Genomic DNA, 26,241 nt, shown 5'->3' with positions numbered 1-26,241 from the left:
ATTTAAGGTAATACTAAGACAATGAAATGTATCTATGACCATCTTTTACTGAGAAGCTGAAGAGAGCAGCTCTAGGCTTGACAAAGAGTCAGAAAAATTACAATATTTTTTTAATTAGTAATTAAAGGTTGATTATTCATGAGGTGCTCTAATGCCATGATTATGGCATTTAAGTCTCCAGACATTATATACACATTATCATTACATTCTCTCACCTATTGCAATATTAAAGAGCTGGGGGAAAAGCTCCACCTGCCACCTTTTCCTTCATTTTGGACCCATCAACAAAAATCTGGAAATGATTTTCATATGTAATTGCATTAAGTTCATTAGATTTTTCTGGATAAAAGCAATGGGGATAAGCACTTTAGTCCAATTTGAGAAATTAGTATTTATTATGAGGATTTACCAACTCTATGGGGGGGGGCTGCAGGAAAGTAAGTGCAGTAGACTTTACTGGCACTGGGAATTTTTCTGGGTATTGACATATTCATTTGCAATGCCTCTATACATGGGTGGATTTCTTAACCAGTATGTAGGGTATGAGAGCTGTCGGCTTTGATTTTTGTCAGATAATTTATCAAAAGAAATCTTCATCTTTCATTTATGAAAGATAATCCACTCTCTATAAGCAGAAACTTAGTACTGGTGTTGTTTAAATTTTTTTGCATCAGAATCTTTCCACAAGCACCATAATCAATATGGGGGTGTTATGTGTGATTTATAAAATTGGAGTTAAGTTCTCTCATTACAACTGCAAGGTGTGGATAGTAGTTTTTATGTTTTTCTTATTTTTCTATAGCATTCATTTTATTACATTTGTGATTTGAAGGCAGAAATTCAGTTTTTTTGGTCAAGCATGAGACCTAGGTAATTAATTTGATTGTCATCTGGAATAATTATTCCATTTAGAGTTCATCTTGCATTAACATTATTTCACTTATGGCAGAATTGGATGGTTTTCAACATGGTTGGTGCAATGGGTAAATCAGAATTTGAGAAAACTTTTCAAATTGAAAAAGTGACTTTTGTAACTTTGAATGTGCAATCTCAAAAGTGTTGTCAGTTGCCTATAATACCAGATCATCAGCATATTGTAAATTGGTGTGTGGGAGGTTCATGTCCCATAGAAACTGGGAGAAGAGGAGGCAGATCAGGACTACACCCTGTGGAAGACCTTTGGTTATAGTAGTTTTGGCTGAGGAGGCTAAACCAACACATACAATGAAACTTTGATTTTCTATGAAAGATTTTATAAATGATACTAGCTTGGGGGGTAATCCAAGACTTGCAAGTTTAGCTAAAAGAATCTGGTTGTTAACATTGTCATATGGCTCTTCAAAGTCTAGGAATGCAGCAACCAGGACATTATTTTTAGATTAGGATTCATTTACTGCATTTGTTAACAATATAAAAACATCTGTTGAGCTGAGACCAGTTTGAACATAAGGTAACTTGTTATTCTTTTCAACAAACCATAGCAGTCAATGTTAAATCATTTTTTCCTCCATTACTTTCCCAGCACAGGAGTAATGATTATAGGCCTCTAAGACTCAGCTTCATATTTGGGTTTATTTTTCTTTAATATTGGTTGGAGGGATGAACATTTGCAAATATTGCAGAATGTTGATGTAGCCCATGCATGACTGTAGCAATTTAGGAGTTCCTGTTTATAAGAATGGGTGAGATTCTTTATCCATGTAGAGTGTATGTTATTGTAGCTACTAGTAGCCTTAGCCCTAATATCTTGTATTGCATTATTTAGTACATGAATTGAGAATGGACAGGTTATTGGATTTATCAAGATTGGGGTAGTGATGGTGTTATTATTTTATGTTAGTTTTTTTTAGAAAAGAGTTGCAAGTAATTTTATGTTTTCAGTGTCATTATTATTATGGGCATTACTATGTAGTTGATATGAAGGCAAGCAATGTCAGTGGAATTATTATTCATGAAAGATATTAATTCATTTAACTTATTTTCTGAAAATGATCTTACATTCCACTAAAGTATTGAGATGTGCTGCTTTAGTTTTCATATGACTGTGGGTCAACATTTAGCTTTGCTAGGAGTAAAGCTAGATTTTTTTTTGCTTGTATAAGCATGCAATTGGGTAGGTACATGTTTGCCAATTCATTTATGACTTTTGCTTTCAGTGGCTGTTGTAGGGTCATAGACTGAACTGCATTAGAGTTTAGTATAAAGAGGTATATATTAACTGTTAGCTTGTTTGGATTTTCATCCAGGTTGTCATTAACCAGGGGAATAATTCCTGGTAATGCTTCTGATTCATATCTGCTTGTGAGGTGTGGTCAGACTAACCTCCTATCATCAGATGTGGAGCCTAGTTGCCTCAGCCCTGGTGATTCTTTCTGATAGGAATGTGAGTTGGGGTGTTTTGAGGAAGGAGTCTTGTAGAGGGTGCTTGTTGCTTTGGGTATTTTCGGTGTTCCTTGAGTGAAAGTATTGGGTGTTTTAATAAAGGGTTTATTTTGGTGTGATTAGGCTGCATTTGCTTCCAGAGCTGCAAATGGGTATGGTACAGCTTTCTCTGTTGCTATTTGAAGTGTTAGTGCTTATTTTTATTTTTATGTAGGGCTTAGTTTTTTATTGGAAGAATCATGGGGGCTTTTGCAGTTTATACACATAGACTGGTCATTTCTACAATTTGCCATTCCTTGGGGATGGGAGCTTTTACATTTACTGCAGACTTGTAAGATTTCACTGCATTTGTTTGTTGTGTGTCCTCACTTTAGACATTTTTGGCACTGGATTAGTTTTTGCTTGTAGGGCTTGTGGGGTTTCATTTGTCCAAAGAGGAATATCTGGCCTTGGATATTGTATTTTTTTCTCTGAGTGTGAGTAAGAAAGACTTGCTTGACTTTTGACCATTAACATCTGGTTTGCTCAGTTGGTAACATCTGCTACTGGGATTGGGTTACCAGGTCTGTCAAAGAGTGCTTCCTTTAGCTCCTGAATAGGTATTTCTGGAGGGATGTTATACATAACTATTTTGGTTGGGTAGTGGTTTCAGGTCCATAGCACAGACTTTATTGGGATGTTAAGAAGGGTTTTTAAATTAAGTAGTGAGTCTGCTGATTTAGAATCTTGGAGAGCTATTAGCATTTATCCATCACAGCTAATGTTTGAAGAAAACATAGATCTTAGCAATTTGAAGATTATAACCCTTAATAGAGCTATTTAATTTATCTCTAAAGGGATGTCAGGATAAATTTTTAAGTATATTTCATGTTTTTGTGAAGGAGGGATTGGAGCAAGGGGAGGGGAATTAGTTTGGTTGGGGAATTTTTGTTTCTTTTTTGGAGCTCTGTGAAATTACCTCTTGAATGTCATTTTCATTGTCATCATGGATAGTGATAAACGCCCCTACATCTACCATTGTGTTATTCATTGGGTTTGACTGATCATGTGAGCTTTGAGATAGTGAGCTTGACCAGCCAAGATGTTGAACTTTTTTGGTAGTATTTGGGGTAGGGTCTGGGGAGTGATCTATGAATTGCCTATTAGAATAATTTTTAATACCAACAAAAGGAGACTGTAATACCAGACCGTCTCCACTCTTGGGAAAGGAGGACTTAACCATCCACAAAAAAAACACCACAGTGTGGTCCCGATTACACTGTGGTGGTTCCAGCTCCAGCTTTCTTCCTTTAAGGTTGAGCAGGAATAGAATAGTTTGTCTAGTCCTGTCTTTAGTAGATACATATTTTCCAGAACCTCTTTAGGTTGTCTTTGATGTTCAATGCCAAGTCACCTTCATAGTCAGCTATGAAATGCTTAGTCAATTGTCTCAGTTGGTTCCTTGCTATTGCTAAATGATTCCAGTGGTATTTGCATTTCTTATACTCTGAAAAATCCTTCTTCTTATGATTATAGCCCTTTTAATAGGTCAGTTCAGGTGTGGGAGTATTTTTGGTGTCTTCACAAGTGAACTTGAAGTGCATGTCTTCTCAGCTTGGAGCAAAGTGTTCTTAAAATTTGGTCAGGCTAGCTCCCATGACAATCACATGATCCAATTCTACTGTCCATATTATCTCCCTGACTTCGCTGTAGTTGGTGTAAGCTTGTTTAGTACAATTGCTTGTTTGTTGCCTTAGCAGCAAGTCATAGCAGGGGCAGATGTGGGGGCTGGTACCATTGGGAGGGAGGTACTCAGTTTTCACTAACAGTCTTGGGTTGTTAGTGATTGTCAGATCTAGTAGGGATGGTATCTGGTTATTCTTATGTTGGGCTGGTTAGTATATTACATGATTAAAGCTATTGATACCCAAATATTTAACAAATGGGTTACTGACAATAGAGTTTTTATGGCGCTTGGTAAACCAAGTGACATTTAGCAATTGCAAATTCTGTTGGTGTGTCTGTCCTGGTTTTGCTACTTTAGGCACTTCCTGGTAAGCTAGGACGATGAAATTTGGCAGGCGTATCAGGGACAGAATCAGATAAAATTAGAAATAGTCATTTTCTGATTTGACCATCTGGGGAGGAGTGGGGGACTGGTTAATTCAGAGAAAATAGAAGAAATGAAGTATTTTAACTTACCAATAGTTGATCTGATCTTAAGGAAATTTGATGTCTAGAAGGATATTGTGTCTCAGAGCTTTCATTTGAAATTCCGATTGGATCAGGCGACATTGGGGGGGGGGGGGAGTTGGGAGGGTGAAAGTTAAAATTTTGGAAAACATTTAGAGTGGAAGGATCGGGATAAAACTTGGTGGGAAAGATAAGCACAAGTCCTAGATACACGATTGACATAACCGGAACTCATCTGCTCTCTTTGGGGTAGTTGGGGGGGGGGATTAATTCTGAAAAACTAGAAAAAATGAGGTATTTTTAACTTACAAATGGGTGATTGGATCGCAGTGAAATTTGATATTTAGAAGGATATCGTGTCTCAAAGCTCTTGTTTTAAATTCTAACTGGATCTGGTGACATTGGGGGAGTTTGGGGGGACCTAAGAAAATGCTTAGAATGGAGGGATCGGGATGAAACTTGGTAGGAAAAATAAGCAGAAGTCTTAGATACGTGATTTACATAATTGGAAGGGATACATTCTATTGCGGGGGGGGGGGGGGGTAATTCTGAAAAATTAGAAAAAATGACGTATTTTTAACTTACAAAGGAGTGATTAGATCTTCATGAAACTTCATATTTAGAAGGACCTCGTAACTCAGATCTCTTATTTTAAATCTCAACCTGATCCAGCCTCATTGGGGGGAAGCAGTTGGGGGGGGGGGGCAGAAATCTTAGAAAATACTTAAAGTGGAGAGATCAGGATGAAACTGGATGGGAAGAATAAAAACCAAGTCTAAAATATGTCACTGACATAACCGGACCGGATCCGCTCTCTTTGGTGGAGTTAGGAGGAGGGGGTAATTCAGAAAAATGAGGTATTTGTAACTTACCAATGGGTGATCAGCTTTTAATGAAACTTGATATTTAGAAGGTTCTTGTGCTTTAAAGCTCTTATTTAAAAATCTGACCAGATCCTGTGACATTGGGGGGAGTTGGAGGGGGAAACCAAAATTCATGGAACAAAAATATTATTTTAACTGAAAGTAAGGAACAATATTACAACTTAAAAGAAACAAAAATTATTATGCATATGAAAGGGGCTATCCCCTCCTCAACATTTAACTTTTTATGCTAAAGTTTGACTCTTTGTCACAACTTTGCCTTCTAAAGTAACCAAACAGTTCGTGGTAATGAACTGTAGTAAGGCTCAATGGCAAACGAAACTCTAAAAAACGGAATTTCGATGCTAAAAGATGCGTCAAAAGAATCGAATTTTCATGATAATTTTAAATATACAAGTTTTATCAAATTTAGCCTTTGTCATCAAAAGTTACGAGCCTGAGAAAATTTGCCTTATTTTGGAAAATAGGAGGAAACACCCCCTAAAAGTCATAGAATCTTAACAACAATCACACCATTGCATTCAGCGTATCAGAGAACCCTATAGCAAAAGTTTCTAGCTCCTATCTACAAAAATGTGGAATTTCATATTTTTAGCCAGAAGACAGATCACGGGTGTGTGTTTATTTGATTTTTAGTTTTTTTCCCCAGGGGTCATTGTATCAACCAAGTGCTCCTAGAATGTCGCAAGAGGGCTCATTTTAGCGGAAATGAAACGTTTTAGTGCCCTTTAAGTGACTAGAAAAATTGGAGGGCACCTAGGTCCCCTCCCACGCTCATTTTTCCGAAAGTCAACGAATCAAAATTTTGAGATAGCCATTTTGTTCCGCATAGTCAAAACCATAATAACTGTGTCTTTGGGGATGACGTACTCCCCCACAGTCCCTGGGGGAGGGGCTGCAAGTTACAAACTTTGACCAGTGTTTACATACAGTAATGGTTATTGGGAAGTGTACAGAAGTTTTCAGGGGGATTTTTTCTGTTTGGGGGTAGGGTTTAGGGCAGGGGGCTATGTGGGAGGATCGTTCTTTGGAGGAATATGTCATGGGGGAAGAGAAATTCCATCAAAGGGGTGCGGGATTTTCTAGCATTACTGTAAAAACAAGAGCTAAGAGCTCATATGGCACTGTGACGAGACAACAAGAGCGAAGATCCAAGAGCTCATATGATATGAGCTCTAACAAAATTCTAAGAATCAACCGATTGATTTAAAATGAAAATCAGAGGCTTAATGCCGGTCAGTATTTATAATGAGAGCTCTGAGTCACGATTCCCTTCTAAATATCAAAATTCATTAAGATCCGATCACCCACTCGTAAGTTATAAATTCCTAATTTTTTCTAATTTTTCCTTTCCCTTTAGCCCCCCAGATGGTCGAATCTGGGAAAACGACTTTATCAAGTCAATTTGTGCAGCTCCCTGACACCTCTACTAATTTTCATCGTCTTAGCACGTCCAGAAGCACCAAACTCGCCAAATCACTGAACCCCTCCCCCAACTCCTCCAAAGAGAGCGAATACGTCAGTATTCGTAGTAACCGTAATACGTCAGTAACCGTAACCGAGTACGGTTACGTCAATCACGTATCAAGGACATTTGTTTATTCTATCTGCCAAACTTCATCCCGGTTACCTCCACTCCAAGTGTTTTCCAAGATTTCCCCCTCCAACTCCCCCCAATGTCAAAAGATCTGGTTGGGATTTGAAATAAGAGCTCTGAGACATGGATTCCTTCTAAATATCAAATTTCATTAAGATCCGATCACCTATTCGTAAGATAAAAATACCCCAATTTTCACGTTTTCCAAGAATTCCGGTTTCCCCCTCCAACTCCCCCCAATGTCACAGGATGTGGTCGAAATTTAAAATTAGAGCTTTAAAGCACAAGATCCTTCTAAATATCAAATTTCATTAAAATCTGGTCACCCTTTCGTAAGTTACAAATACCTCAATTTTTAAAATTACCCGCCCCCACAACTCCACCAAAGAGAGCAGATTCGGTCCGTTTATGTCAGTCACGTATCTTAGACAGGTTTATATTCTTCCCATCCAGTTTCATCCTGATCTCTCCGCTTTAAGTGTTTTCTAAGATTTCTGGTCCCACCCCCCTCCCCAATGACGCTGGATCCAGTTGAGATTTAAAATAAGAGATCTGAGTTACGAGGTCCTTCTAAATATGAAGTTTCCTGAAGATCCGATCAAGTCCTTCGTAAGTTAAAAATATTTCATGTTTTCTAATTTTTCAGAATTAACCCCCTCCCCCAATAGAGTGGATCCTTCCAATTATGTAAATCACGTATCTAAGGCTTCTGCTTGTTTTTCCCACCAAGTTCCATCCCGATCCCTCCAATCTAAGCATTTTCCGTGATTTTAGGTTCATTAAAATGACATTAAATTTTAGGACATTAAAACTAAAAACGAACAGAAATTACTTCGTGTATGAATGGATTGTCACCTCTGAAATCCCTCGCTCTTAACGCTGAAGTTTGACTCTTCGCCATTACTCTACTTTTTAAAATCAATTAAAAACTTTAGCGTAAAGAGCGAGGCGTTGAGGAGGTGACAACCCATTTCATATACGGAATAATTTCTCTTCGTTTTAAGTTTTAATGTTGCTCCTTACTTTCAGTTAAAAAAACTATTTTTTTTATGTTTAATTTCTGAACGTTTTTGAATTAATCTATGTTTTATTTTGGCTCTCTGCGCATAAGTTATTAAAATGAAATTTGCATATTAATTCTTTTTTGGCTAAATGGCTTTCTCTTAGTTTTGATCAGACGATTTTGAGAGATAAGGGGTGGGGAAGGAGGCCTAGTTGCCCTCCAATTTTTCGGTTACTTAAAAAGGCAACTAGAACTTTTAATTTTTAACGAACGTTTTTATTAATAAAAAATATACGTAACTTAAGAATTAACTTACGTAACGGATTTTTATATTTTTATTATGTATATGAGGGGGTTTGTCCCCCCGTTATTAATAATGGGTAAAGAGCAATGTGTTCAGGAATGGACAGCCCCTTTCACATATAAAATAATTGCTGTTGGTTTTCAGTTTTGATGTTGCTATCAGTTTAAAAACAAAACTTTTTATTTATTTAATAACACAAAGAAATGGATTTTTTATATGAAACATACAAATTCTCTTCTGAAGTTTATAAATTTTATAATTCACTCCCTCTTGGGGAAATTTTTCTAGCCTGTTAAATAGAAAATGAAAGCAGCTAGACCTTGTTCTACTTCCTGTTTCTCAGATCTTAGAGTAAGCTAAATTATATGCTCAACAAAAAACAAACAAATATCAAACAGTTATGAAAAACAGTTTATCAAACAGCTGTATGTATGTTTGTATTATTTACTACCAGAATTCCGTTTTTTCCATTTAAAATTATTTCTTCTAAAATACTGAACGGTACACTTGCTACGTACTCATTTTGGAAAGGCACTAATAAGACATTTAGGCCTAATGTCTAGGCCTAAATGGCCTAATAAGACATGGCCTAAGAAAGGCCTAATAAGACATTTAGGTCCTGGAAAAGCACTGGATATTGATCGATTTCCAAATACAATGTTATGTGAACTTGTATCAGTCCCTGCTGTACCACTCACATATCTCTTTAATCTTTGTCTCTTGTCTGGTGAATGTCTTTCAGCTTGAAAAAGAGCAATCATTAGGTTGTTTAACTGATCTCTATTATCTACTATCTATAGGTTACTGATCTCTACAGGGGCTCTATGGCCTTGAAAGGAGGATGGGAAAGATACAAATACTGAATAAGCACTAACCTAAACAAATGATAGAGGAAATAGAGAATTTTGGTTACTTAATAGGTTTTGATATTTAAAGACTATTCAAAAGTCGGTCTCAGGATTTGAATTTGATGACTGTTGAGCAACAAAGGCACAAGGAAAATTGCAAAGCACTGAGTAACATTAGTGAATCCATAGTTGTTCATCATGATAAATGGCCTGTAGTTGGATAACAGGAAAGGATCAATCTGAAACTTACAAGTTCACCAATGAAGTTCACCCCCCTCCCTCCGCAATCAAAGACTCTTTTTCGAGATTATTAAATGGTAAACAGAAAGCAAATAAATGCTCTAACTCCTTATTGTTGGACCTTTTATGATTGGGTAGTTTAATCACAATTGCAAGTTAAAACTTTGGTTTCCTGATGGGTTTTGAAACTGAAGATATTGAATGGCTGTTTTACAATATGAACTAATGACTATTGGAAGACAAGGGTAAAGGGTAGTACACTAATTAGACAGCTTAGCAACACTGCAAAACAGGGTAAATATCTAGAAGAGGCTCATAAGAGTTTCAAATAAATGTATCAAGAGCAAATATTTTAAATTATTATTCAATTGACATACCTACAAGGACATCCTTTTACAGTGTCAAATGACCTACCTTACATAGTAATTGACCTACCTAAATAAACATCTTTTTAGAATGACTGTTATATATATCCATTCGGTTGATTCTATTGACATAAAAATATAATGCTTATTTTCTTATGAAAATATCACTTTTAATACTTAGTTTTATGATTTTAAGCACAAATATGATAAGCTTTTAAGAAAAAAAGAAAGAAAAGTACCTACTAAAAAGTATCTATTCTAGTAAATATCTAGAATAGGCTCATAACATGTATCAAATAAATGTATAAAAAAATTATTTAAGAGTGAACTCTTTAAATTATGGTTTAAATGACAAACCTAAAAGGACATCTTTTTACAGTATCATATGAACTACTTTACTTATTAATTGACTTACATAATGAAACGTTTTTTTTTAGAATGACCAATGAAGCCATCTATTTTGATATATGCATCCATTTAGTTGACTATTGATATGTCAATATAATCCTTCTTTTCTTCTATTTCCGAAAATATTAATTTTAATACTTAATGTCATGATTTAAAGCATAAATATGGTAAATTGTTATTATTCCAATAATGGATGACAAATGCACAATGCTAAAAGTAAAAAAAATTAAAAAAATACAAATTTCCTGCATTAAACATCAAATACCCTCCCCCCCGTGCCCCAGCAAGGCGTTATGGTCAGGAATGCAGAAAGAAAAAGAAACAAAAAAGTAACAAAAGCAAAAAACGAGAAGAAGTACAAACTGAAAAGGAAAGAATCAATCAGCCACCCATTACTGACTTCTTGCTGGAAACCAAGCCACGAGGGCTTTGACCACTGAAATACCTACACATAATTCCAGCTTCGACCAGTCTTCAACCGCATGTGGGATTCAAGGAACAAAAGAAGAGGGGGGGGGGGTAATTAGGGATCAAAAATGTTTTATAGTTCTATTAAATGTACCTAAGAAGTGACACTTTCTAGCCAATTCAGGTAAGTATTTCAGTCAGAGGTTTGATTGCTGATCTGACTGATTGTGTAGATGAAATTTGAGGATTATCATTCTTAAAAAGATAATATGCTGAATTGTCAGAGATAAGAGACTCTAGTTTTATGGGTGGCAGGAACACCACTCTGTAATTTAAGAAAAATGAAAGACTCATATGAAACAATATTAAGTGAATTCAAATGTAGCAACATCTCGCTAATTGAACTATTGGTTTCAAAGATAAGGTTTCTATGGTTTGTCATATATTCTAGACAGGGGTACGAAAAGGGACAAAAATTTTGATCCCCATGTAGTGGGGCAATAAGAGACCTGAGACTGATTTGAGCTTTGAAACAAAGTATAGAATTTAGCCAGGAAATATTAAATTCAATAGACAAGGGTATATTAGTTTGTCATATATTCTAGACAAGGGTATGAGAAGGGAAGAAATTGTTGAGACCCATGTAGTGCGGCAATAAGAGACTAGAGACCTAACTTAACTATGAAACAAAGTATAGAATTTAGCCAGGAAATACTAAATTCAATAGACATGGGTATATAACTTTGTCATATATTCTAGACAATTGATGAGAAGGAAAGAAAATTTTGACACCCATGTAGTGGGGCAATAAGAGCCTGAGACTGAATTGAACAATGAAACAAAGTATAGAATTTAGCTAGTAAATATTAAATTTAATAGACATGGGTATACAGACATGCCGTATATTCTAGACAATTGATGAGAAGGGAAGAAAATTTTGACACCCATGTAGTGGGGCAATAAGAGACCTGAGACTGAATTGAACTATGAAACAACGTATAGAATTTAGCTAGGAAATACTAAATTCAATAGACATGGGTATATAACTTTGTTTTATATTCTAGACGGGGGTATGAGAAGGGAACAAAATTTTGAGACCCGTGTAGCGGGGCAATAAGAGACCTGAGATTGAATTGAACTATGAAACAAAGTGTTAGAATATAGCTAGGGAATATTAAATTCAATTTTTTGTTTCAGACACAAAAGGAAAAGAAAAATCAGACATGATGTATAGAAGTATTGTTTTCTATTGAAGGATCAACTGATTGATTGCTTTATGAGTGAGCCACCTCTTTAGGCATTTGACTTGTTATGTAAACAGGGAAAATCATTACAAAATTAACGAATTAGTTTACTTTTTTTTTTACTATTTATCGTTGGAACAAAGGTGAAACTTCGCAAAAGAAGCAAATATTAATAATTTTGTTACAGTTTTCTTTTTAGTTTCAGTTTTCTTTTCAATGCTTTAGTTTACATGCATCTGTTTAGTTGACTAAATCATCAGAAAATGAAAACTCATTTGAGAGAGATTTGTTAATGATTCAAGAAACAAATATTTTGGTTAAATAACCTTACCAAGAGGTAAAAACCAGTCCCAATGGCTGTTAAAAATACAAATATATGTGTTTATTTTTAACTAAATTCAAGCAATTAGTGATAAGTGAAAAGGGGGCACAATTAGTGATAAGGAAAGAGTTAAAGAGAGATAGGCAGAACATTTTGAGAATGTGCTAAACCAAAATAGAATTGCAGGAAAAGAGATAGAAGAAAATCAGAAAAGTTTGTGGTACCCTGGATGTGAAGGAAGATTTGTTTTGCAAGGAAGAACTAACAATATTACAAAAAGGATTAAAAAACAACAAGGCCACAGGTGCTGATACTGTGGTAAATGTTTTCTTAAATATGGTGGTTCTGAGGTAGAAATAAGGTACTGAAGATAACGAATATGATTTTTGAAAAAGAGGAAGAACCTAGCGGTTTTAAAAGAACCCTAATTAAACCACTGTGTAAGAAAGGTGATGAGTGTGAGAGTGGTGATTATTGAGGTATTAGCCTAGTCTCTGTAGGTAGCAAAGTACTTAGTAATATTATACTTTTTAGACCAAGGCATGCTCTAGAAATAGTTATAAGAGAAAAAAAGTATAGTATTAAAAAAGGTAGAGGATTTGTTGACCAAATGTTCACTCTTAGGTTAGTAATTGAGAAGTGCCTTAGTTATCAACCACCTTCGGTCCTTAGTTTTATAAATTATGATCAAGTATATGATTCTATTGATAGAAGAGCTTTAGCAAAGGTTTTATCCTTGCATGGTATACCAGACAAATACATTAAAGTGATTAGTGCTATGTACAAGAATAACAGTACTGAGGTTAAGGTAGGAAATTAGGTTAGCAACTGGTTTTGTATTAAATCAGGACTGGGAAAGATCCTCTAGTATACATGCTTCCTAAGCTATGTTCTAGTAAATTGATATGAACCAGAAATCATTGTTGGGACCGGAATCAAATGGAGTTTCGAAAGGTTTGATGGTCAAGGATGACAGATACTTTTTTTTTACCCAAATATAGCTTTTGTGTAATTGATTTTTTTTTGTTTAAAAAAATGGTCTTTTGCTTGGGTCCTGGACCGTTGGACTAGCCTTTGTAGGGGTTTCTCCTCTTCGTGTATTTCCTTATTGTTTTGATATGTTTTCATACATTATAACTTAAGAAAGCTAATGCATTTTTAGATTACATGATGGATCCGCAGCATCATAGATATTCATTGAAATGGAATGAATTTCAGTCTCATGTCTCAAAAGCATTTGAATCATTACGAGAACAGGAAGCATTTACTGATATAACATTGGGCTGTGAAGGGAAGATACTTAAGGCTCACAGAGTTGTTCTCTGCGCCTCAAGTCCTTATCTCAGACAGTTATTAGAGGTATGTTTTCTTGTACATAATCAGCAATTACCATAGCTTAGTGTGAAGTTTGAGGACAACATACTTAAGGCTCACAGAGTTGTTCTCTGCGCCTCAAGTCCTTATCTCAGACAGTTATTAGAGGTATGTTTTCTTGTACATAATCAGCAATTACCATAGCTTAGTGTGAAGTTTGAGGACAACATACTTAAGGCTCACAGAGTTGTTCTCTGCGCCTCAAGTCCTTATCTCAGACAGTTATTAGAGGTATGTTTTCTTGTACATAATCAGCAATTACCATAGCTTAGTGTGAAGTTTGAGGACAACATACTTAATGCTCACAGAGTTGTTCTCTGCGCCTCAAGTCCTTATCTCAGGCAGTTATTAGAGGTATGTTTTCTCGTACATAATCAGCAATTACCATAGCTTAGTGTGAAGTTTGAGGACAACATACTTAAGGCTCACAGAGTTGTTCTCTGCGCCTCAAGTCCTTATCTCAGACAGTTATTAGTGGTATGTTTTCTTGTACATAATCAGCAATTACCATAGCTTAGTGTGAAGTTTGAAGACAACATACTTAAGGCTCACAGAGTTGTTCTCTGCGCCTCAAGTCCTTATCTCAGGCAGTTATTAGAGGTATGTTTTCTCGTACATAATCAGCAATTACCATAGCTTAGTGTGAAGTTTGAGGACAACATACTTAAGGCTCACAGAGTTGTTCTCTGCGCCTCAAGTCCTTATCTCAGACAGTTATTAGTGGTATGTTTTCTTGTACATAATCAGCAATTATCATAACTTAGTGTGAAGTTTAATGTGGCCAGGGAGGAGTGAAGAGGCATTCTTATGGAAGGGAGGATCAGAGACTTAATATTACAAATAAAGTGTATTCTTTGATGTTTAGGATTCCACTTTTCATTTATGCTGTGGAGAAGCTCTATCTCGTATTCCCTTTTGATTCAAGTATGACCTGACCCATTCCTGAATCTAGTGTGCAGGTTTCCCTGAGACTGAAGGATCCTGCCCCCCAAAAAGAAGAATAGTGGACTAAAAAGTTCCTTTTATTGAATATTAATGTAAAAAATGAAGGACCTCTAGAGGGAGGTTTCTTTCTCTAGAGTCAGACCCTCACCTGTGATTAAGTTAAGCCCACACAAAGTAGAGTAATAGGAGGGGGTCATCTTAGAGGTTCCTTAAGGACCAGTGGGAAGTTAAAGAAGATAAGCGCAAAAATATCTTTTAGAACACAGATTTACAATGAATTTGAATGTATACCTCCCCCTCTCACTCTTTCGAAACAGATGATTGACTCCTCCTATAGTCTTTGTATTTTAGCTGATAAATCAAAAATCACAGTTTAGATTTTGCGGATTTGTCAAAAGGTGTGAGAACACTATTTTATGGTTTACTTTGGTTATTTTTGCGATCAAAGATGCTGCTTTTTTGCAGTGAAGATGAAGAAAAAAATGATACTAATGAATTAAAACCATATGAAAATGTATTAATTAGGAAAACAAAAATCATAGTTTAAATTGTCAAACCATTTAGTAGTGACATAAAAAAAATATATAGACTTTGATAGAAATGTGTTTTTATTGCATGTGGAGAGGACAAAGTATCAGAAAGAGGTGTTTTTACATCAAGAAGCTGAGGTAAATTGAAGCCAAAATGAACAAATGTATATTCTGGCCAAACATTTAATCAGCTGAAGATAAAATAAAAAGAAGCAAGCAACTTTTAATTCAATTCAATTTTTCAATTCACTCATATATATTTAAACAAATAACACATAATTACTGTAAATAATCTGCCAGGAAAGCACAAAAAGTGTTTGGCAAGGGCAGAAACTTAACCAAAGAATAATTAAACAATCAACAAACAGAAACAACGAATCGGCTGAATTTATCAAAAAAGAAAAAAAAGGGGGGGGGGTGACGAAGAGAAAGAAAAAAAAGGAAAGAAAAGAAAAGACCAAAAAGAGGAGGACTGCACGATATTCAAATCTAAACAGTATTTCTGTAATGACCCTTCACTGCTCGCTTGAAGGTAATAAGGTCATTTGAGTTCTGGATTTCCAAGGGGATTAGATTCCAAATAGCTGGTGCAAAAAATCTAATTAAAAAAGAAGCTCTTTTTGTTGACGGTGTCTCGTGGACAATGTCCAAAGTATATAAATCTTGATTTAAAGTGAACAGATTTTTAAATGATGATGGAAGGAGGTTGTTAAATATTTAAAACAAAAAATTGCAATCTGAAAATCCCTAGTCTTTTTCACACATCAAATATATTAGTAAGTTTAAAATGGAGGTTAATGTTATCTGAATGCTGAAGAGGTTATTTAATTTTTTAGATTGAGTTAGATTAATTGTATTAATTATAGATTAAATTAGAGGTGGCCTTATTTTGGATGATGTTGATTCTCTTATAACATGAGATGAAGTTACTAGCCCATATAGATCTTGTATATTTCAAGGCTTAAACTTTGGTCTGATTTCCAGACCAACTTCATGGTCAGATTATGGAATGGCTGACAAAGGTTGCCATTAGTGTTCTGAAGTAACCATTTTAAAATCAGCAGTCTAAATGAAAGCCAAATTTAAAAACTGAATATGTTGGCCAATTGATAAATAAAATAGATAAGCAAAGAGAAATCCAAATAAGCATTTAAGAACCTAATACATTTCAAGACGGAAACCGTGGCCTGATTTTCTAACCATTGCAAGGTCAGATTATGGAATGTTGTTGGAGGTTGCTATTAGTCACTAACTGTGAAAGTTATTTAAAAGAGACATTAAGACAGTATAGCCATTGACAGAAATAATTTTGTTTATTATAAAAATACTAAAATAAATATGAAAAATACTTTTTTTTAAATTTTTTTTTTATACTTTATTTTATTATTTAGAGAAGAAAGACGAATGTCCTGAAGTAAATATAATGTAAAGATTAGCTAAATGAAAGCCAAATTTAAGAGCTGGATATATGGGCAAATTTTCTTGTCAACAGAAGACAAAATTAAAGCAAGAAAATTATTCTTAAGAGTCTTATAGAATTAAATAACTAAAACTGTGGCCTGATTTGTTGACCAAACACGTGACTAGTTGCTATGAGGCTTGACAGAATTTGCTATGACTGATTATTTTTTTTTTCGATAATTGACTAGCCCTGGAAGCTGCTTAATGGTACATCCACAAATTGAAACAAATATTTGTCATTTAGAGAAGATTTAAAATTCGAAGTGAGGATTTTTAAAGTCAGTAGACCAGACTAATATGAAACTAAACTAAGAACATGACCAAACTAATATGATATGACTAAATTAATAATATAAAACCAAACTAATATGATGACCAAATTAATAATATATTTATTAATTCTAAACACTTGAGTTTTGATCAAATGTATAAATAGCTAATTCGTCAAAATATCAAGCAATAATAAGACTAAATCATCAAAAGAGTCCTTTACATTTCATGACCAAGAATGTGGCCTGACTTTACATTATATTTATTATATTATATTATACTATATAATGTTATATTACATAATAAGAACCTAGAGTGGTAAATGGAGATTTGTTATGACTGGTTCTTGCTATCATGTTTGACTGATTGTGGAAGTTGTTTTACAGTAGCAACAAAGTGGAATTACTAGAATTAATATCTGAAAGCCAAATGTAAAACAAAGCCAAATCTATTGGTAATATTTTCTCTCAAAAGCGTGTATCTAATTTTCATAATATGCCCACTATAGGAACACTTCATCCCATCTATCAATATCGTCCAGGTAAATTGATTATGGGTTCATTGTATATAGTCCTTGTTCAAAGACCCAACTGCAGAAAGTTTAGAAAAAAATGACACAATTAGCCTCATATTTGGACTTAGGAATGATCATAATGTTTAGCATGAAGACAGTAGACTATCAACAATAACAGGAAGAAGAAAGTTCCTTTTAATGAATTATTTCTCAAAAACTAAAGCCAATAGCTCACACACATTGCACAACTGGCTAATAAATGCATCCATGGTTTGAGGTCATGCAAATGAATTTGCAAATGTACAACACTTGTCAACAACAAATGTCAATAGGATACATTTTTTCAGTAACTAACAAGGTCATGCAAATGAATTTGCAAATGTACAAGTTAAATTCACTGTGGCAATTGGGACTTTTGTCGTGTCACCTTTGAACAGTTCCACTGGAAAACATCAAGTTTATTTTTCTTAAAATATTGAGGCACCCATGGTACAGAACCATACTTGACAGCTGTGAAGCTCCTAATTTTCTAATCTTGCCTCTAAGACTTTTTCTCCTACTCATCTAGACTTTTATTCACTGTTGAAACAAAAACACCCTGCGCCCTGGCTTCTCTACTATTGTATCTTCACTACGCTTATCTGTCTTTCTTTTAATGCTACTTTGGTAAATTACTGTGTCAATGGGATGCATTTTTTCAGTAACTAACACCATCTATTATTGTTTTTAGTCTTCCTCTTGTTTTTCTTTGTTGTTAATTCTTCTTCTTATTAATCTAATTCTTGTGTTTGTCAACTAATTCTTACTGTGTCAACGGGATGCATTTTTTCAGTAACTAACACCATCTATTATTGTTTTTAGTCTTCCTCTTGTTATTCTTTGTTGTTGATTCTTCTTCTTATTAATCTAATTCTTGTTCATTGTTTTTAGATCAGTTAATTAAAACAGTAATTATAAATTGTCATCCCCAGCTCAAAGCGTTTTCTGGAACAACCAATTTTTTAATTCCTACTGATCAGCACATTTTCCATTTAATGTCCTTTAGTTTAATCCTAATTTCATTGGTTTTTGAGCTAAATTGTAAAAAATTTCACATTTCCCTATTATGGTATGCAATAGCTGCGGAAACTTTTTCAAGAGCAACACATATTGAAAATGACCTTTGAGCTGAGAGAATACTGTTTTAAAGTTAAGTCTTCTGAAGAAGAAGAAGAATAAAAAAAACTTGAAAACCAATTTTAACCAATTAAATGAATTTTTATAAAAAAAACTTCTTTTTTTTATAAGTCATTTTTGATTTACTCATTTAAATTCATTTACTCATTTTTGCTGATTTTTTCACGTTTTCTTCATTTTTAAACTTGATGCTCTCTACTTGTAAAAACTCTATATCTGCATCGAACTTCTGTTGCAATAAAAATTAAGTTCCCAGATTTTTTAAATTTATTTAAGACACATTTGTTTTGAATAAGGTCTCACCTAACCAATTTAAAGAATTCAATTTCATTTTTACTGTCCCTGGTACTTTTCGGAAAAATAAGTCACAAAACAGTTCTAAACTCCATCCTCATTAAACAGAAAACATATTTAATATCTCATGAATGGAATCCTAAACGAAGAAGACTAAACATTTCAAGACACTTCAACATGAAGTTGAAACATGACTTTTAAAATTTTTTCATGACATGCTGAAATTGGCTTTGAAGCTGAGAGAATACTGTTTTAGAGTTAAGTTTTCTGAAGAAGAAGAAGAATAAAAAAAAAAAAACATGAAAACTAATTTTAACCAATTAAATGAATTTTTATAAAAAACTTCTTTGTTTTTTGTTTTTATAATTCATTTTTTGATTTACTCATTTAAATTCATTTACTTATTTTTTGCTGATTTTTTCACATGTTTTCTTTGTTTTTAAACTTGATGCTCTCTACGTATTAAAACTGCATATATGCATTGAACTTCTTTTGCATTAAAAATTGAATTCCCTGATTTTTTTAATTTTTTTAAGACAAATTTGTTTGAGTAAGTTTCCACCTAACCAACTTAAAGGATTCGATCTTATTTTTAGTGTCCCTGCTACTTTTTGGAAAAATATGTAAAAAAAAAAGTTCTAAACTCCATCCTCATTAAACAAAAGACATATTTAATGTCTCATGAAAGAAATCCTATACAAAGAAGACTGCAAACATTTTAAAATTTTGAACAAGGACTATAAACATTTCAACACTCAAACGAAGGAGACTGTAAAAATTTCAAGACACTTCAACATGAGGTTGAAACATGACTTTTAAAATTTAGATAACTTCGAAGACCACACCGCCTTCACATGACGAAAATATAACAGTTCAAAATAGGGATGAAACCTTTTAATCGACACTGAAACAAATATAACTTTTTTTTTAACTGAATATTTCGGACATATATACGGTGTCCATCATCAGCAGTAAAACTCTTTCACATTATCCCCATATACTCGACGTAGATAACTTCGAAGACCACATTGCCTTTCCATGACGAAAATATAGAAAATCAAAAAAGGGATGAAACCTTTTAATCGATAGTAAAACAAATATAAAATTGTTAACTGAATATTTCGGACGCATATGCAGTGTCCATCATTAGCAGTAAAACACTGATGATGGACACTGTATATGTGTCCGAAATATTCAATAAAAAATTATATATTTGTTCCACTGTAGATTAAAAGGTTTCATCCCTATTTTGGACTGTTGTATTTTTGACTTCTAAAATTTTTTCGTAAGACGTGCTGAACCTGACTTTGGAGCTGAGAGAATACTGTTTTATGTTAAGTCTTCTGAATAAGAACAAAAAAAAAAAAACAACTTGAAAACCCATTTTAACCAATTAAATGAAGTTCTATAAAAAAAACTGTAAGGTTTTTATTAGTTATTTTCGACTGGACGTGAAAACTTACTATCACCCCTAATACTGCTTCATTTGTCTTAAAAGTCAAATTTAAATATTTAAGGGTCATGAATCTGGGCATCCCATTGTCTTTCTCAAAGATGTGAGTCACATGGACATGGAAGCCATTTTGGATTTTATCTATACAGGAGCTGTGGATCTGGATCAAGCTCAACTGCAGTCATTTTTATCAACTGCAGAAGCGCTTCAGATAAAAGGCCTTACCAAGGCAGATACTTTCCAAGATATTGACGACAAAGTATGTAGTGTTACTTCATCTTATCATTTTTATTCTTTTTTGGTTTTTGGGTGTCTGTTTTTTATCTTTTCCTCTTCTTGTTATGTCTATAATTTGTTCTTAAAGATAATACTTAGATTTTTAAAAGTTTTATTTCCATTTTTCGACAAAGTATGTAGTGTTACTTCGTCTTATCATTTCTATTCTTTTTTGGTTTTTGGGTTTCTGTTTTTTTATCTTTTCCTGTTCTTCTTATCTCTATAATTTGTTCTGGATTTTTTAAAGGTTTTTTTTCCATTCTTCGACAAAGTATGTAGTGTTACTTCGCCTTATCATTTCTATTCTTTCTTGGTTTTTGGGTTTCTGTTTTTATGGCACTTGGTATTAACCAAGTCGGTTAATTAATGAAATTTGATGTTTAGAAGGATATCGTGTCTCAGAGCTCTTATTTTAAATCCCGACCAGATCCGGTGACATTGGGGAGGGGGGTGAACCTAAAATCTTGGAAAACGCTTGAAGGGGGGGGGAGACTTACGATGGAGTGATCGGATCTTAATGAAATTAGAAGTTTGGGAGAATATCGTTTCTCAGAGGTCTTTTTTAAATCCTGACTGGATCTGGTGACATTGGGGGGAATTGATAGGGGAACCTAAAATCTCGGAAAACGCTTAGAGTTTAGGGATCGGGATGAAACTTGGTGGGAAAAATAAGCAAAAGTCCTATGATTGACATAACTGGAACGGATTCGCTCTCTTTGGGGGAGCTGGGGGAGGGGAGGGTTAATTCTGAAAATTAGAAAAAATGAGATATTTTTAACTTATAAAGGAGTGATCGGATCTTAATGAAATTTGATTTTTGGAAAGATATCGTGTCTCAGAGCTCTTAATATAATTCCTGACCGGATCTGGTGACATTAGGGGGAGTTCGGGGGGGGGAACCTAAAATCTTGGAAAACGCTTAGAGGGGAGGGATCGGGATCCTGGTGGTAAAAACAATCTTAAGTTCATATACGTAATTGAAATAACCGGAACGGATCCGCTCGCTTTGGGGGAGTTGGGGGAGGAGGGTTAATTTTGAAAATATGAGGTATTTTTAACGTGATCGGATCGTAATGAAATTTGATGTTAAGAAGGATATCGTGTCCCAGAGTTCTTATCTTAAATCCGATCGGATCCAATGAAGGGGAAGTTTGGGTGGTGGGCGGAACCTAAAATCTTGGAAAACGCTTAAAGTCGAGGGATCGGGATGAAACTTAGTGGTAAAAATAAGCACAAGTCCTAGATACGGGACTGACATAACCTGAACGGATCTGCTCACTTTGGGGGAGTTGGGGGGGGGAGATTGATTCTAAAAAATTAGAAAAAATGAGTTATTTTTGACTTACGAAAGAGTGATCCTATCTTAATGTAATTTCATATTTAGAAGGACCTCGAAACTCAGATCTTTTATTTTAAATCTCGACCGGATCCAGTATCATTAGGTGGGGGGACCGGAAATTTGGAAAACGCTTAAAGCGGACAGATCAGGATTAAACTTGGTGGAAAGAATAAGCACAAGTCCAAGATGACTGACAAGAAGGTGACCGATATAACCGGACTGGATCCGCTTTCTTTCGTGTCGTTGGGGGGGGGTAATTGGGAAAAATTAGAAAAAATGAGGTGTTTGTAACTTGCGAACGGGTGATCAGATCTTAATGAAATTTGATATTTAGAAGTAACTCATGTCTCAGAGCTCTTATTTCAATTCCTGACAGGTCTTTTGAAATTGGGGTAGTTGGAGGGAGAAACTGGAAATCTTGGAAAATCCTTATAAATGTCGTAGATACGTGATTGACGTAACCGTACTGGATCCGCTCTCTTTGGTGGAGTTAGGTGGTGGGGTTCAGTACTTTGGCGAGTTTGGTGCTTCTGGACGTTCTAGGACGATGAAAATTGGTAGGCGTGTCAGGGAGCTGCACAAATTGACTTGGTAAAGTCGTTTTCCCCAACTCTACCATCTGGGGGGCTGAAGGGGGAGGAAAAATTAGAAAAATTGTGTTATTTTCAACTTACGAGTGGGTGATCGGATCTTAATGAATTTTAATATTTAGAAGGACCTCGTGACTCAGAGCTCTTATTGTAAATCCCGACCGGTATTAAGCCTCTTATTTTCCTTTTAAATCAATCTATTGATTCATAGAATTTTGTTTGAGCTCATACCATATGAGCTCTTGGCTCTTCCGACCTTGTCACAAGTGCTATCTGAGCTCTTGGCTCTTCCGACCTCGGCACAAGTGCTATATGAGCTCTTGGCTCTTCCGACCTCGTCACAAGTGCCATATGAGCTCTTGGCTCTTCCGATCTCGTCACAAGTGCCATATGAGCTCTTGGCTCTTCCAACCTCGTCACAAGTGCCATATGAGCTCTTGGCTCTGCCGACCTCGTCACAAGTGCCATATGAGCTCTTGGCTCTTCCGACCTTGTCACAAGTGCCAGATGAGCTCTTGGCTCTTGGCTCTTCCGACCTCGTCACAAGTGCCATATGAGCTCTTAGCTTTTGTTTTCTTTTCCTGTTCTTGTTATGTCTATAATTTGTTCTTAAAGATAATTCTTAGATTTTTAGAAGTTTTCTTTCCATTCTTCGACAAAGTATGTAGTGTTATTTCGTCTTGTCATTTCTATTCTTTTTGGGTAAATTTTTCGTTTTTCATATTTTTGACTTACGAATAAAGTTACCATGCCAATTGATGCCTTCATTTATGTTCTTTACGAATATAATAATCGCTTCTATCGCAAATTCAAATTTTAGCACTTTTTGACCTAATCTAACCCAACATAAACTAATCTTATTATAAATAATTTTGGCACTGAGCATATTACCTAACAAATTTTGGCGCTGAGAAAACGTAGTATATTATTTTGTCGAAAACGACCGAAAACACATACTTTAATTGAAAATTCGGCATCAAGGAAGAAGATAACGGCATAATATTGTAAAACTTATTTATCCAACTTAATCATGGAAAATCAGTGCTTGTGGATTAAATAACATTAATAAAATGGATTTATGATGAAACACTAAGTTTTAGACCAATTTTTTTAAGTTTGACACCAATGTTTTAATCCTTTTTTATACCCAAAAACTAGAAATATTTTGGTCTTTTTCAAGAGCTCAAAAAGTGCTTAAATTTGAACTTGTGATAGAAGCGATTATTATATTCGTAAAGAGCATAAAAAAAGACATCGAGTGTCTTCTTCACTTTATTTTTAAGTCAAAAATATGAACAACGAAAAATCTACCCTTTTTTGGTTTTTGGGTTTCTGTTTTCTTTTTTATTTTTAATTTTTCTTCTTATGTCTATAATTTGTTCTTAAAGATAATTCTTAGATTTTCAAATTTTTTTTTCCATTCTTCTTCTTATTTCGTTTATTATTCTTATTTTATGACCGGTGGGAAGGCTGTGATTCTGCACGCGTAAAATACTTCATTTTGGCTAATTATATGCTCTTTAAGAAATAAAGTATTTTACTAGTATAAGTAAGATTTACATTTGCCTCAAATTGCAGTAACTTTCAACCAGATTACTTGGCCCAGTGATCCCAAAGACAATTAGCAATAATGAAGTAAATTATTTATTATTATTTGCGTTTTATAACACCTGATTACACGTAGATTTAGTTGATTTTAATAGTTTAAATACTTGAAAGACTCAATTGTTAGTGTCTTCTGATTATTGCAACCGTGATAAGGGTTGTATTTCTAGTTGAGAGTCATTTTAGGGTTAAGAATATAGCAAATAATTAATGATAATGAACCTCACCCACTGTTTCCAAAGAAAAGGTACTACTAAACAGGAAGATTACAATGTTAAAAGAAACAATACAATTCCTGTTGGTAAATAAAAACAAAACAACGTTTGGTAAAAAGTTGCCTCAACAAAATATGGCAACCAGAGATGAGGAACCCTCATGTGGTAAGTCAGTACAAATTACACATTTTATTTTCAAGCTTGCGCAATAGATAACAAGGAAATCAAATCATTATATACAAATAAATACTTTACCCTTGCTAAGAGAAGTCCCAGAATTGACCTGGCCAGAGTCCAGAAAACGAGATTAACCTAGATAAACGAGACAACCTGGCCAGAGTTTAACCTGTGCTGATTCGTGGCCAGAGAACGAGATTAATGTGCTCTGACCAAGGCTGCTTAGAATTTTTTTTGTCTGAATTATGTATATATATTTTTTTACAGTTTTATTTATGTTCGGGTGTTTTGATTTTAGAACATCAAATCTTCAGAAATTCAAATGCCCTTTCAGAGTTATGGCCTTCCTCATGTCTATACTGTTTGAACCATGGTTGGGTGGGGTCTTGGCATTAAGTTTCACATGGAATTTTCTTAAATCCTAGTCTAGGGATCGTTCTTTCTTTTGCAAGTGTAGCACTTCAAAATTTTTGTCTCGCTCTTAAATTAATTTTTAATTAAATTAAAAATTAATTATTAAAATTATTCTTATTATAATTCTTATATTATATTATTATTATATTAATATATTATATTATATTAATTATTATATTTTAATATAGTATTAATATATATATAATATAATGCTATATATATAACATATATTATATATATATAATATATATATTAATATATTATATTAATTATTATATTATATTATAATCATTAAAATATTCTTAAATTAAAATTGTTGTCTCGCTCGTTTTGTACGGTCGACAGTCGTTTACCTACCGTGCCAACTACAATGGACACCCCAGCCGTGGGTAGAGGGGGGAGGGGGAGGGCGTGACTGAGTGATTGGCCACTTCGATGAAAGTTTTCACTTTGATTCGGCTTTTTTTGTTTATATTTGAGTTGGGAAGGGGGTGTTGTAATTAATTTTGCCCCAGTTGCCATCAACCTAGGAACGGCTCTGCTTAATATGGTATTCATATAATGGTAAGACAACAGGCCTCAGCAAGACAAATGCAAATTTAGTTTTCTGTCCTAAATGAAGACCACACCGCCTTTTCGTCAGGAAAGCAAAAAAGAAAATAAAGTAATTAGAAAATTTTAAGGACATCGAATTGTTGAATAAAACCAATTAAATACTTTGGCTATATTTTAACCGTCTTCAACAATATGTAGCTTAAATTCAACTCTTTTGTCTTAGATCATGGGCATTATGAAGATAAATCATATAGACGTTTGCGTCTATATAGACTATATTGGCGTCTATATAGACGGTGCGTCATATAGACGCACCCTTTTAGACGTTTGAAGCATTGTGTGCAAAGTTTTATCAATCCTGCTGTTTTTAAATATTTATTATTTAACTTTTAAATATTTGTTTTTGTTTTTATTATTTGTTTTTAATATTTTGTTTTTAAATATTTATTATTTACTGTCATATATAGTGTGTATTTATATTTTTAAATGTATGTATATAGGCTATATTTATTTAGTCTGTATGTATGTTATAGTATTTATTTATTTTTGGTGTTTATTATTTTATTTAACACTATTTAGTATTGGTTAGTATTAGTATTTCGTTAGTATATTATTTTATATATAACCTATTTCTATGTTTAAATTGTACTTCCATTTGTATTCTCATTGAATCTATATCCAGAGCCAGACTAAACTCAACTTACGGTAAAAGAAGAGAACTCATAAAGTAAATCTAGAAGCAAAAAGTTCTAATATAATTGCTTTGAGCAAGTATCAGCTGGGATTTGTGGATGTTGAAAAGACAGGGAAACAATCTTACCCTGATGCTTAGCCGAAAGATTTTGTCAAAATCACATAAACTATGGACATAAATAA

The 26,241-nt window shown here is 34.2% G+C and overlaps 1 protein-coding gene across 2 annotated transcripts in view; it reads left to right on the top strand.

Annotated features, from left to right (window-relative positions):
• The window catches only part of LOC136027947 (protein abrupt-like), a 70,550-nt gene that overhangs the window by 8,744 nt on the left and 35,565 nt on the right, over positions 1 to 26,241 (top strand). For both annotated transcript variants that reach the window (XM_065705419.1, XM_065705418.1), the window contains exons 2-3: positions 13,340 to 13,536; positions 20,259 to 20,453. In XM_065705419.1, the coding sequence (XP_065561491.1) occupies positions 13,345 to 13,536; positions 20,259 to 20,453 (387 nt within the window). In that variant the 5' untranslated portion in view covers positions 13,340 to 13,344. The remainder of the gene's footprint in view (positions 1 to 13,339; positions 13,537 to 20,258; positions 20,454 to 26,241) is intronic.

Source organism: Artemia franciscana, chromosome 6, assembly GCF_032884065.1.
Source record: "Artemia franciscana chromosome 6, ASM3288406v1, whole genome shotgun sequence".
NCBI classification, from domain to species: domain Eukaryota; kingdom Metazoa; phylum Arthropoda; class Branchiopoda; order Anostraca; family Artemiidae; genus Artemia; species Artemia franciscana.
This window is presented reverse-complemented; position numbering and strand designations above follow the sequence as displayed.